The following is a 13,588-nucleotide window of genomic DNA, read 5'->3' as shown; positions in this document are numbered from 1 at the left end:
GCGTGGAAAACGATCTGTAGCTGCTGCTTAATAAGTGCTTTACTTAATTTGTGTTTTTTACTCTCCTCCATCATCAAGGTGGGCATGCACAGCTCAGGTGGATTTCATGGCATTTGTCTCGGCTTCCACTGCAGCACGAACATGTTAGCTGTCTTTTGACATTGCGGCATTTGAGCTGACAAATCGGTCATCAGACTGTGCATCATGGCTGGTCCCACAAATGCTGTCTTCTCAATCTGCTTAATTGGATGGGCCCTTGTTGAAGTTGTCTAGTTGCGTGAGACTCCATGTCCATCCCATGAGACATTAGAATCCATGGAGGGCTGCCAATACACCAGACATTTTGGTGTGCATGGCCTTTTTTGGCACACTGCCTCATCCAAATCTTCTAAATTCTGCAGTGGACATGTGGATAATCTGCCTTCTGCCTTTGGCCTTTATGCAACCCACTCACAAGTAGTGATTCATCTGTTGATCCTGCCTCCAAGCTGCCATCTAAAGCTGGTTGTTACAAGTAATAGATTTTTTTTTCACTAACCGTGTATATTCTTTTTCACCCTTCATTTTCAGGCTGCTGCCTGAGCAGCAGCTGTTGGAGATATGAAAGCATGAGGGAAGGATTGGAGTAAAGGAAGGGTATTTTAGATCGTTTGTACAGTCATCCTACATACAAAGATAGGTGCTCTTGGATGTTTAGGCCTCTGTGTATTTTTGTTAGTAGTAATTCAGAAGTGGCCATAGAATATAATACAAACTGTGATCATAGACTATCCTAAGGAATAGCTTATTTTCTCGGAGTTTTGATTGTATAGCTCTGTACAATTATGGGGTATGCCTGTGTTACATTTGACATTTGTGCAAGTTCTGATCAGAAATAAAATCACTCCTAATATAACTGTAAAAGCAGCAGCTCCGTTGTTAATTTCTGTCCAGCCATTTTATGTACTGCTTGTGGTCATTTTTAAATGTTGGGCTAATTCCTTGGATCCATGTGCACACTTCTTTCAGTGGGAAGTCTCCAAAATTAACTTACAAAATAAAGCTGAAGAAATGTTTATGATCAAGGTAGTTTCCCATAGAAGTGTGTTATTCCCAATTCAACTTCAGTAGCATTCAAAGCTGGCAAAGTAGTACATATCCAAAGCTGGTTATGTGCATCATTGTTCAAAGTTGAATCTTGGCGCACTTTGCTGTTAAAATAAAATTGATTTATATTAACCCTATATGATCTGCACTATTTTTGTATGGCACATTTGTGTTGACATGGTTTGCCTACTTTAAGATAGACAGAAAACAGTCATTCCTTAAAAATGAAAGCAACATTTCAAATATGCCAAAACCACCAACAATCATTGACTTTATGTCAACCAGTTTATTTAAGATGTATTTGCTAAAAAATCAAAAGAATATTAACTTGTACGTTATAGAGAGTGTATGTTTGAAGTTTACATTGCAGTGGTCTTACTTGTCTCTCAAAATCCAGTGTAACCCATGAAGGCATTATCTTTTACCAGTAGTATGGTTGCCAAACTCACTTGTCTTTCCTAGTTCCAATCTAACTGTAAGCTTGGTTGCTGCTCTGTAGCATGCCAGATGTCAAAATAACAAAGCAAACATTGTAAATTTTTAAAATAATTTATTCATGGGATGTCAATATTGCTGGCTAAGCTAGCATTTATTGCCCATGCTTAATTGCCATAGAAAAGGTAACAGTGAGCTGCCACCTTGAACTGCTGCAGCCTTTAGGATGTAGGGACAATCAGGAATAGAATTCCAGGATTTTGATCCAGTAGTAGTTAAGGAACAGAGATATATTTCCAAGTCAGGATGATGTGTGATTTGGAGGTGAACTTCCAGATTGTGTTACTTCCCAAGTCCTGCCCTTGGCCTTCGAGGTGGTAGAGGGCCATGGTTGAGAATGTGCTGTCAAAGGACGCTCAGTAAGTCATTCCCATAATCTCATTTAATCTGAATTTTCTCCATCCTTATTATTGATGAAATCAGTCTCATTGTCCCAATGATCTCCTTCTCAGTTTCATCAATATCAGTTTTGAGCATCTGAATGAAGTTTTTTCTCAATGTGCGTTATGGTACATTTCGGTCATTTGACCGTATTCTACTTTCCACTGATATGGTTGATCAGCAACTGAACTGTATGAACCAATCCTTTCCCCATGTCCCTTTTTATTTGACTAATAAAAATGTAAGAATCTATCGAGGTTCTGACTTAAATTTCCTTCAGCAACCATTTTCAATATGTCTTTATATATCTATGCTAGTTTTCATTTATTGAACTGTATTTTTGCATGTACCCAGGAATTTTGTTTAATATTTGACATTATGAAAGCTTGGAGCAGAGTAGATAGGAACACATATTATTGCAGTCAATATAGGGACTTAACGGAAAGAAATTTAGGACTAAAAACAAGAGAAGCATTTTAGTCAGAGGGTTGTGAGTCTGTGAAATATATACTGGAGTTGGTCAGTGAAGTGGAGAGACCTTAAACTGTCAAGGATGGGTTGAACAGTTATTGGAATAATAGGTAACAAACTACGCACATAAGTTGGATGTATTGGAATATGGCCACTTTTTAACTTGGCAAATGAATCTCAATCGCAGACTGCTTGGGCTCCATGTTAATGTTGTGTTAATGTTGTAATTTCCAATTAAAATGTGTTTGTTTATTATGAGTCTTGTTTTCAGTCTGCTGGACATATTTAAAGTCTCACTGTTGGAAAAGTCACAATACTACCATAAACTTGACTTTAAGACAATGCATTTTAAGACAATAAGGTACTTTTCTTATAAAAGATGCTGAACTGTTGTGTTGGAAAAACTGTTATCAATGGGGCACCAAAATCATGCACAACAATCACAGAATAATTACAGGGCAGAATAATGCCATTCAGCCTATTATGTCTGCACTGAATGAGCATCGTGACACTGTTATTCTTGCATCTTTTCCTGTAACCCTGCACCCTTTTTTCTATTTGACCAATTACCTAGAGCTCTCTTGAATGCCTCAATTGAACCTGATACCACCACACTTCGGGCAGTACATTCCAGACTCCAACCACTTCATACTGATCTGTGGGGAACTTCACTGCAGACCTTTTGCCAGCCTGAAAAATATTAATCAACCATTACTCTGTTTCTTTACACTCAGTCAATTTTGCACTCACATTGCCACTGTCCGTTTCACTCCATGAGCTGTACCTTTTCTCTCAAGCCTGTTGTGTGGCGCTATATCAGTTGCCTTTTAGAAGTTAATGTACATAATATCAACTGCATTACTCTTATCAACCCTCTCTGCTAAGCCTACAAAGAACTCAACAAGATCCTACTGACACCAATGTGATAATAGCAAGACAGTATTGTCTTTCTGATGTTGGCTAAGGAATAAACATTGACAGAAGACCATGGAAATCCCTCTGCTCTTAAATTCATTGTCATGGAGGTCTATAGCACAGAAAAAGGTCCTTTGGCCCATAAAGTTTGCTGGTATATAGCAGCTACATAACAATTCTAATCCCATTTTCCAACACTTGGCCCTTGGCCTTGTAGACCTTGGCATCACAAGTGTATATCTAAATATTTCTTAAATGTTATCAGTGTTCCTGCATCCCAACACCCTTACAAGCTGTGAGTTCCAGATTCTCGCAACCCTCTGGGTGAAAAAAACTTTTCCTCACATCCGCTCTAAACTCTTCACCTTACTTGAAGTCCGTGCCCCCTTCAGAACAGTGCTATGGGATATTTTGAATCCATCTGACGGCGCGACTAGGGCTTAGGTTTAACAAATCATAATGGCATAGTGCTGTACTTGAGTGTTAACATATCTAATGTGCTTTGATCCTGGACTGTTGTAGAACAGATAAAGGTGGTGTTTGGGTACATAGTCCATTGTAAGTTGGGTCACAGGTGGACAGAGTGGTAAAGAAGGCATGCTTGCCTTCACTGTTCAGATCATTGAATGTAGGAATTGGGATGTCACGTTGCCATTGTACAGGTTGGTGAGACCACTTTGCAGTATTGTGTACAATTCTGATTGCCCTGCTATGGGAAGCATATTATTAAATTGGGGAGGATGCAGAAAAGATTTACATGGATGTTACCAGGACTGGGGTGTTTGAGGTTTAAAGGAGAGGCTGGACAAGCTGGGACTTCTTGCACTGGAGTATAGGAGGTTGAGGGGTGACCTTTATCATGGCCTATAAAGTTATGAGGAGCATAGATAAGGTTAATAGGAGAGGTCTTTTCCCTATGGTTGAGGAGCTCACAAGACTTAAAAGAGATCTGATGGACAACGTTTTCACACAGAAGTGGTTTGTCTGTGGAATGAACTGCCAGGGAAAGTGATGCATGTATGGTTACAGAACTAAAAGAAATTTGGGCAGGTACATGAATAGGAAAAGTTTAGATGGGAAGGGCCCAAGTACAGGAAAATGAGACTAGTTTATTATGGGAAATTTGGTCAGCAATAATGAGTTGGACTAAAGGGTACTGCGCTGTAGTGTTCTATGTTTCTATGTTCTATGTCTGTTTCCATGCTGTATGACTCTATAACTGCTGTCTCAAAGGCTAGCATACTACCCACTAGGCTACAAAGTAAACCATCATTTCTAATTTTCTAGGAATTATTCAAAATCTCAAATGATGGACATAACTCAATTGTAATGTACCCAATTTAAAAATTGATACTAATTTGAATGGATGTAAGATATTCAATTTTTCACATTCTAGCAGTAAGAAAGATTATGCAAGTCAGCTTTGGCAAGTCAACTGTTTATCAAAAGAGGGTTAGGGAGAAATCTCTATCATTACATGCGAGTTGCATATAGAGAACTTGATCCTCTAGTTATTACTCACTCTTGGTATTTTAATGTTAGTAAATTTCTAGACTAGAGGATTTTTAAAATTTGTTTTATGTGTGGCTGCAGATCAGCAAAACATATTCTACATGATCTTAAATTGTTTTGATTAGCACAAGTACATAATGTAATTGCTTCTACCCACAGCAAAATTCATGGTTTGCACGCCAAGGTTGCTAATCAGTTTGGGCAGCACTTCTCCTGTCTACCCCATATTATTCTGTCTTATGTTTCTTGGACAGCAAGAAAAAGATTCTTAAATAAAAAGATTTGTTAGAGGATAACCAGACTCAACAGTCTGAGTTCTAATTGTCTGACTTCTCATAGTGAGGCTAACTGCAAGTGTATCAGGGAACTGGATGTGTCGGGAGCATATTTGCCAGTGTGTTTTTTAATGCATTTACCAACTTCCTGTCTGACGAAAGCATGTGGGTGTGATAATGACTAGACTCAGTCCTGTTTTGGCACCATTATTTAAAGGCAAACTGATAGGTTTTAAAGTAAAGATTACCTCTCATTCCTCTGTACTGTACAGGCCCACCTGTTCTCTTAAGAAAATCCTTTCATACCTTGGATCAACATAGTGAACCTTCTCTGGAAGGTCTCTATTGCCAGTAAATCTTTCCTTGGTTAAAGGGATGAAGATAACATAGAATCCTGTCACCTTGTTAGTCCAAATTCATGTCTTCCATTTACCACAAGTGCTGTTAGTGTCCTCGGAAGGTGTTGGAGGGTGATGACAAATCCTCATAGGAGGTCACTCAGTCTGAAAATGTAAACGTAACATGACTTATGCTCCCTCCACTGGCTCTTAAGAGGCTATTAGGACAGGTCACTTGAAAAAGCACGCATCACAAATAAACAGAACTGGGTGGTGGAAATGGCAGCAGTTGCATGTGCTGAGCTTCAGAGACAGTCTACAAAAATGACCATTCTGGAATTGCTGCAGAAAACTTGCGCAGTCTTGTCAGCCTGTCCAGAGGCACTGTGAGTACCCACTCTTCATTTGTTCCACTTCTCTACTGCCATGATTTTTTTTTGCCTTTTGCTCTGGGCATCTTTACCATCTGTTTTACTTGCTGTCACTCCCTGTTTTTTCTACAGCATAAAACCCATTACTTTACCAGCCCTTTTCATGTTCTGAAGTGTTGAGTTGGACTTGAAGTGTTAGCTTTCTTGTCTCCTCAAAGTTGCTGTCAAATCTGCTGAGTTTCTCCCAGTTTTTCATTTTTATTTCAGAATCTAACATTCACAGTACTTTGCTTTTATTTTGGAGATGTGACCATTCTGCTTATAGGTATTCTAAAACCATTTGTTTGTTCCGCTTTGGAAATGTAGAAAGAAGAGTAACAATTTAGGTGTTTAACACTGTTAAATGATCAAATTTCTTTTTTAATGGTATCATCCACAAACTTTAATTAAAAATTACATTGTTTTCTGCTCCCCATTTTTACCTGCTGTCTGCCAGTTGGCTTCCTACCTCCCAAAGTGTGGTATGACAATTCAGAGAATGGAAAATGGATGTTTATGAAAGGAATAGTTTGTTGATTGTCTTATGTTAGGACAGATGGATGAAAACATTTCAGCCTGAGGGTATGGAAAGCAATAGTGGACCAATACTGTTCAACATTGTTTACCACTAATAGCATGCAGCCATGAAGCCAAAATGACATTCTGCCCATCTCACAAATTAATTATGTGGTATCTGAACTTCAGTGTTGATGTAGTGCCAGGTATGTAGATGTTATGTTCCATAAACTGGCAGAATATATCAAACTACACATCCCTTTGACAGTTCGCTATAGACAAGAAACTCACTGTATCTAACCAGTATGCATCTGAAAAACACAACACAAAGTTCAACATTAAATATGATTCTGCAATTGGACAACATTGTCTGGATAATCCTGAATGTGTGAGGAATTCTGTTGACAATCAATGTAAGATCTTCAATAAGCTCACAGTACAGCACCCTTGCATATACTTGACACAATACATATTGATGCACAGAGCTTTACAGACAGAAAGAAGATGTACATACGCTCTGCTTGCTTCAGTTCAACTATATAGGTAACAGCCACTCCACTGATTCATTTCTCACCTCAATCAAACAGTGTCAACCTTCCTGATTTAAAATGTTAACAACGTATGACAGTTAAATGTCAATCATCATTTACTAATGCATTTCCCTGGCAATGCCTCGATCAATTAGAGTCCATCAAGCAATCAGTCAAAATTCTCTTTTCATGCAGTATATATGTTAGTTTTTTTTCCTCTTAAATTGGAATTCTTGCAAATTGTACTGATGAAGTGAAAACTTAAAAACATTGTTCTCTTTCAGCATTAGTTGAGTCCTGTACAATCAATGAAGTGATTATACAAGAATTGAGCAATTTATGTTCAAACAGAAGCAACACAATTTTACTTAAAAATCAATACAGAATAAAAACCAAAAGAACTGCAGATGCTATAAATCTAGAACAAAATCAAAATTTACTGAAAAAGCTGAGCAGGGCTTGCAGCATCTGTGAAAAAGAAAGCAGAGTTAACGTTTTGGGTCCGGTGACCCTTCTTCAGAACACTGTGAATAATGCTATTGAATCATACTCTGCATCCAGAAACTGTGCCACACGTCATAAATGTGTTTTACAAAGCACGGCAGGCTACTCCCATACAGGAAACTGCTGAAGCATATTGAAGCCAAGCCCAGAGTTATCTAGGCAATTTAATCACACCTTCAGCATCTAACTAACAGCTCTTGCTGTCATGTGGCTTTGGGTGTATCTTACCTGGGCCTCAGTGATAGCACTCCTGCCAAATGTCATCAACCATGACCTTAGAGGTCAGCCTTTGGCTGCAAGGAGCCATCATCTGACTTTGCTTAGGAGATGTGAATATCACTGGGAAAGGTGACTGGAGCATGCTGAATGTATCATGGTGGATTCCTATGTGTCTTGAATAAGCATACATTATCATTTTGGAACGAACTTTACATGTGAAATAATTGAGTAGACGCCCACTCAGTTGATGAATATATTCTATAATCTGATGGCACATAAATTGTAACATTTGAATTTCTGGACCTGTGGGAATCCAGCCAAAGCCGCTAAACAGAGGTCCCTCTTATTCTGACTGGCCTCAACTATGGAGAAGTGTATTTACTTGCCAGCAATGGCAAACGTGACACCTGTTGTGTGCAAGATAGGAGTGTCAGTAGCAGATTTTTAGATTGAACAAATATAACCAGCTGATCCCTGGCAGGACTTGTCAGCTAAGAAGTTAAGTGCTATGTTGACCTTGACCACCATGGGTCATATGATTGTTTGTAAAAAGATCTTCTTTTAAGAGCCATCAGATGTCAGAACCACCTGACTTGTGGGTCTGATCCTGCTGTTTCTGTTCCTCAACAGACTTAGGAACAGAAGTCGAGCTGCACAAGTAGCTCCCACGTGAGAAAACTGATGGCTCTGAAGTGTAGGTCAAACAGAAAAACTACATAGGAACTGAAATGATGTCAAGGAAATAACTCCAAAGTAGTGAAAACACACTGCTAGAACAAATCCTGTGAGCAAGACCTTTCATTTAGACATTGAAGCAGCTGTGTCACATCTTATGTAAAACCTATCAGAGTGCTGTTGTGGTTCAGTGGTGGTGCCCTTACATTTCAGCTAGAAGGCCCAGGTTCAAAACCTGCTTCAGAGGTGTGTAGTCATGCCTCTGAATAGATTGATTAGAAAATGTCTTTGTATGTGAGAGCTCATACAATGCTGTTGTAGTATTCGTTCCTCTGGGGGCCCAATGCATCAGAAGGCCTGGGCTAAAGTCCCACTACTGATAATTAGTGACATGGAAATAGGGTACTGAGACTCAAAAAATATTGAACTCAATATTGAGTCCTCCAGGCTCGGGCCTGAGCACCCTTTTCTTTGATTTACATAGAACATAGAACTGTACAGCACAGTTTGGGCCCTTCAGTCCACAATGTTGTGTTGAACTTTTACCCTAAAACTATGGTCTATCTAACCTCCATCCCTACCTTATGCTATCATTCAAATGCCAATCTAACAGCAGCTTAAAAGACTCTAATGAGGCTGAATCCACTACCCTCTCTGTTTCCCCAACTCTGACACAACAGGCCTTGTCATCACATTGGCAGCTATGAATGGTCTCCATGAACAGCTATTGATTCGAGCAGGCTGACCATTACCCATTGATGATAGCAACTGCAGATGCTGGCGAATCCGAGATAACAAGGTGTAGAGCTGGAATAAACACAGAAGGCCAAGCAGCATCATAGGAGCAGGAAGGCTGACGTTTCAGGCCTAGACCATTACCCATTACTTTTTCTGCCTAACTGCTGTTCTATCTGTCCAGGTTCCAACTCCACCTATTATGTGATCCTCCCCCTTCTCCCCAACCTATCTTCAGCATGTATACCAACTCTTTCTAGCTGCTGTCAGTCTGAAGAAGGGTCATTGGACTCAAAGTGTTAACTCTGCTTTCTCTGCAGATGTTGCGAGACCTGTTGAGTATCTCCAGCATTTCCTGTTTTTGTTACTGGAAGATCATAGCTCTATCCAGTATTTCTTTCATTATTGTACACTGGACCAGAAAATAATTAGGGACACACTGTCTTTTCTAACCAAGTATTGAGGCAGGAAAAAGCTGGAAATAAAGGAACAAGCACAACAGTCTGTGATCAGGCATAAGGCAGGAAAGATAAAATGACAAAAGCAACATTACATTCAAGCCAAAAGTTGATCATTGGACAAGTCTTGAAACAAAATATGAATTTGCAGGAGAGGGAAGTGGCAACAAGAGAATCGCCAACCAGCAGCTAGCATCCCAAAATAATATGCGGACAGGGGACTTAATTGGAAATCTCTGAGGTCAAGATTTAAATCTGAGACTGCGACATGGCATGTCTAAGATACCCACGAAAATAAAAATCCCTTTGAGATAATGCATTAACTTAGTGTTTGGCCTGGACTAATGTTGATATGGCGGCTTTAAATTGCACCTTTAATTCTGATTTTCTTTTTGAGAATAAAATTTAGAAGTTTTGTTATGCGTTAAATATCCTTTGTTACTTTGTGTTGGTCAGCTGCAGAATTTTCACAGGATAAACATTGCTCTTTTCTTGCAAAATAAATGAACAAGTGTTTGTAGTCTTGCAAATATTCTTCAGTAGACTAATTTTTAAAGCAGGTATATTGCCTTGAATTTTACCAAGCTTTTGGTGATGGGCTATTGGCAAGAAGTCTGTGTAGTGATTATTAGAAGGTCAGCCAGGTAGATGTCACAGAATATGAGTTCCCTGACTTGGTCTGTTAATCTGGTCCATTTAGGGAGCTCTGGCTGACCTATACAAACAGGAGTGTCAGAGGTTCTGTTACTCTGAAAGCTGGCTCTGAGGGATCTGGGTCAGTGTTAAGGACTCTTCATAAAGGGTAACTTGCCTGCCATCGTGCCATTTTGCCAATGACTTAAATGTGACAAAACAGCTGGAGTCCAAATAAGCCACCTGTGGCCATTTAAGGACCACTTCCCACTTCGCAGGTCCTACTATTGCATGAGCAAGTGTGAATATGGTCAATTAGTAGGCTCTGGTTAGGGCATGCCTTCCTTTTTGGGTTATTACTGGATCAATGAAGCCCCCCACCCCCTCGCTGGTACTTGAAGCCCCTACAGTACCCATTAATGCTAACACCCTCAACTCAACCTGCCTGCCAGAACCCAGCATCTCCCAACCTTGCAGACGTTTCTTTCAGGGTGCCTTAGCCATTCAGCTGCTCTAGCCTTTCAGCTGCAGTCTTAGTACTGACCAGCACTCGTGATGTCATTATGAAGTCACTGGCCCTTTGGGGATGAGTCTCCATCCTCAGGTGGGATGGCAGCTCTGACGAAGGCTATTTAATTGACCATCGCCAGGAATTATCTTCCTCAGGCCGAGCTGCTGGTGGAAGAAGGGTCACACCCCAGGGGCTACCAGAACTGAAGTGGACCAGCCATACAAATACAGTGGCTATAAAAACAGGTCAGACATTATTAGATTCCCTACAGTGTGGAAACAGGCCCTTCGGCCCAACAAGTCCACATAAACCTTTTAGAACATCCCACCCCAGACCCATCCCCCTGTAACCCACACACCCCTGAACACTACGGACAATTTAGCATGGCCAATCCACCTAGCCTGCACATCTTTGGACTGTGGGAGGAAACTAGAGCACCCGGAGGAAACCCATGCAGACACGAGGAGAATGTGCAAACTCCGCACAGACAGTCACCCGAGACTGGAATAGAACCCGGGTCCCTGGCGCTGTGACGCTGCGGTACTAACCACTGCGGCCTCGTGCCGCCCTATGTGGCTGCTATATGGCAAGTAATTCATTTCCAGATTCTCCACTGTCTGCCCACGATCCACAAGGCACAAGTCAGGAGTGCAATGGAATACTAAGTTGCCTAGATGGAAGCAGCTCCAACAACACTCAAGTAGCTTGAAATTATCCCGTATGATGCAGCATGCTTGATTGACATCCTAACCACAAGGTTTCTTCCTATATCACAAAAGCACGGTGGCAGCAGTATGTTTCACCCACAAGATGGACTGCATTAATTCAGCAAGGCAGCACCTTCCTAACATGTGTCCTTTACCGTCCAGAAGACAAGGATAGCACGTGCAGAAGAACGCCACCACCTGCAAGTTCCCCTCCAAGCCAGTCATCATCCTGCCTTGGATTCTTTCTAATTTCAGGGTCAACATCCCAGAGTTCACTTCGTAAGAGCACTTACATCTCAAAGATTACTGCAGCTTAAGAAGACTGCTCAGCACAGTTAGGCAGTTAGGGATGAACTATACATGCTGTCTTACCCAGCTGTCCTATCCCATTAATAATTTGATTTTGTAAAATTCCAATTTTGGCCCAAACATGAGTCACTTCAGCCATCCCATCAAGAATATGACCGTTATTTGTAGATTTGTGGAGCAGTGACAGTCCATTTTATTTCCGCCCCTTCCTTGCATCTAAAATTACCTGGCATTAATAGAACATGTTTTCAGATTCAATGTTAAGTATTTTGAAATTATTTGATTTGTAGTTGACAAAAGACCTTTTTGCATCAAATTTACATTGTTGTTGTTTGTACTCCTCAAAGCAAGTCTGTCTATAGAACTGAAACTAGTGAACTTGATTTCCTTGCAATACTGTATAATTCAAAATTGACTCTGAGATAAACCCATACCTAATTCAAGCATTGGATTGCAATAGGCCAGACTATTTCCCATTCAAACAATTACATTGATGATACCTAAATGTCTATGGATGTAATGTCCAATAATTAATGTTCGTCATTTTTTCACAGTCTGAATTTTGACAGTCATCTTTTATACAACATAGCTTTGTGTAAAATATCACATTTCATATGCAGAAATGTATAATTTCTGTAGCGGCATGAATGACAAAATGAGCTAAAGAATAAAATTACTGTAGATTTATAAATGCTGTAGAAACCTTCTTTCAATTTTTTTATTCTATTGTATTGAACCAAGAGTATGGGAAGCAATAGCATTTTCAGAAACAATAGTTTTCATACCAGCCTCATTTTAGCATTTTATTCATGTGGAAATTTGTGCCACAAAAATATGTGCAAGCTTTGTGCCTGTTCCCACATTTTTCCATGAATGACAAATAATCTGGTCATACTGTACTGATGCTTATTAAAATATTTTTGATTCAACAGAAATATTGTTCTGACATGGTTAGAAAAGCAATAGTAAAGTGTATTCACTGTCATGTACATATTGTGCACAAACAGAATTTAAGACTCTAATCTGATAGCAGAGTTCAGAAGATGAACGTTAGCCGGTGTTAAATTTTACATTTAAACTACTTGATTTGGTTAGTGCCATGAGCTTCTCTGCAAAGTATCAATTTCCTTGATATAATTAGATTTAGTCCTACCACAAAGTATTCAGGTGTTACTCATTCAAGGTGTTATTGTTAGGCTATCTTCTGGCTGTAGCTCCATGCTTTGGAACCTTAGATATTCACTTTAGCACCTGTCAAAAATGTATCAAATTCAAATCCATCAGGATTCAACAATGATATGATATTTACCACTCATTTTATAGAAATACAGCAATAAACAATATATCATAATAATATTTAGGTCAAAAGTTCATAAAACTATCACAATTGTTCTATATTTTTGTAATTTTTGACATGTCATTATTATGTTGCAGAAAATGTTAAACTTACCAACTTAATTTCTTCGTAGTGTCAGAGTGCCATCACTCAGTTTGTATAGCTAGAAAAACGGTCATGCCACAACCTTGCTTTCAATGAAAGATACAAATACAAACAACTGTTTAATGCTTATGTTAGTTTTGTAATATGTGAACTTCCTTATTTTGTTTGTTGCATCAAAATTAAGAGAATTTCTGTGCGGTTTATAAGATAGAAAGCAGCTTTACATTTGTTTTTGTTCATTAACTCTTCAGCTGTTTGAATGACAGTTGGACGTGAAGTTATCTCTACAATCTTACAGCTACTGTAAAACCTAAATAAAAAGGTTTCTACTGTAATAGAATCAAACATATTTTTTTCTTTTTCTTAGGCTGCCAGGACAATGCCAACTCTTGGGTCTGCCAGTTCCTGATTACTTCAAGAAGTGGATTAATCTCAAAAAGGTACTTTGAGTAACAGGCATCGTTTTC

At 39.4% G+C, this 13,588-nt stretch overlaps 1 protein-coding gene across 2 annotated transcripts in view; it reads left to right on the top strand.

The window, feature by feature from the left end:
* LOC125456278 (ERI1 exoribonuclease 3-like) overlaps window positions 1-13,588 on the top strand; it is a 415,443-nt gene that overhangs the window by 70,359 nt on the left and 331,496 nt on the right. For both annotated transcript variants that reach the window (XR_009446099.1, XM_048539283.1), the window contains exon 6: window positions 13,489-13,561. Coding sequence is in view for 1 of the 2 variants with exons in the window: in XM_048539283.1 (XP_048395240.1) it covers window positions 13,489-13,561 (73 nt within the window). In the remaining variant the exon portion in view is untranslated. The remainder of the gene's footprint in view (window positions 1-13,488; window positions 13,562-13,588) is intronic.

This window comes from Stegostoma tigrinum, chromosome 8 (assembly GCF_030684315.1).
Source record: "Stegostoma tigrinum isolate sSteTig4 chromosome 8, sSteTig4.hap1, whole genome shotgun sequence".
Taxonomy (NCBI): Eukaryota; Metazoa; Chordata; class Chondrichthyes; order Orectolobiformes; family Stegostomatidae; genus Stegostoma; species Stegostoma tigrinum.
The sequence above is the reverse complement of the archived record's forward strand: the minus strand, read 5'-3'. Positions and strand labels throughout refer to the sequence as shown.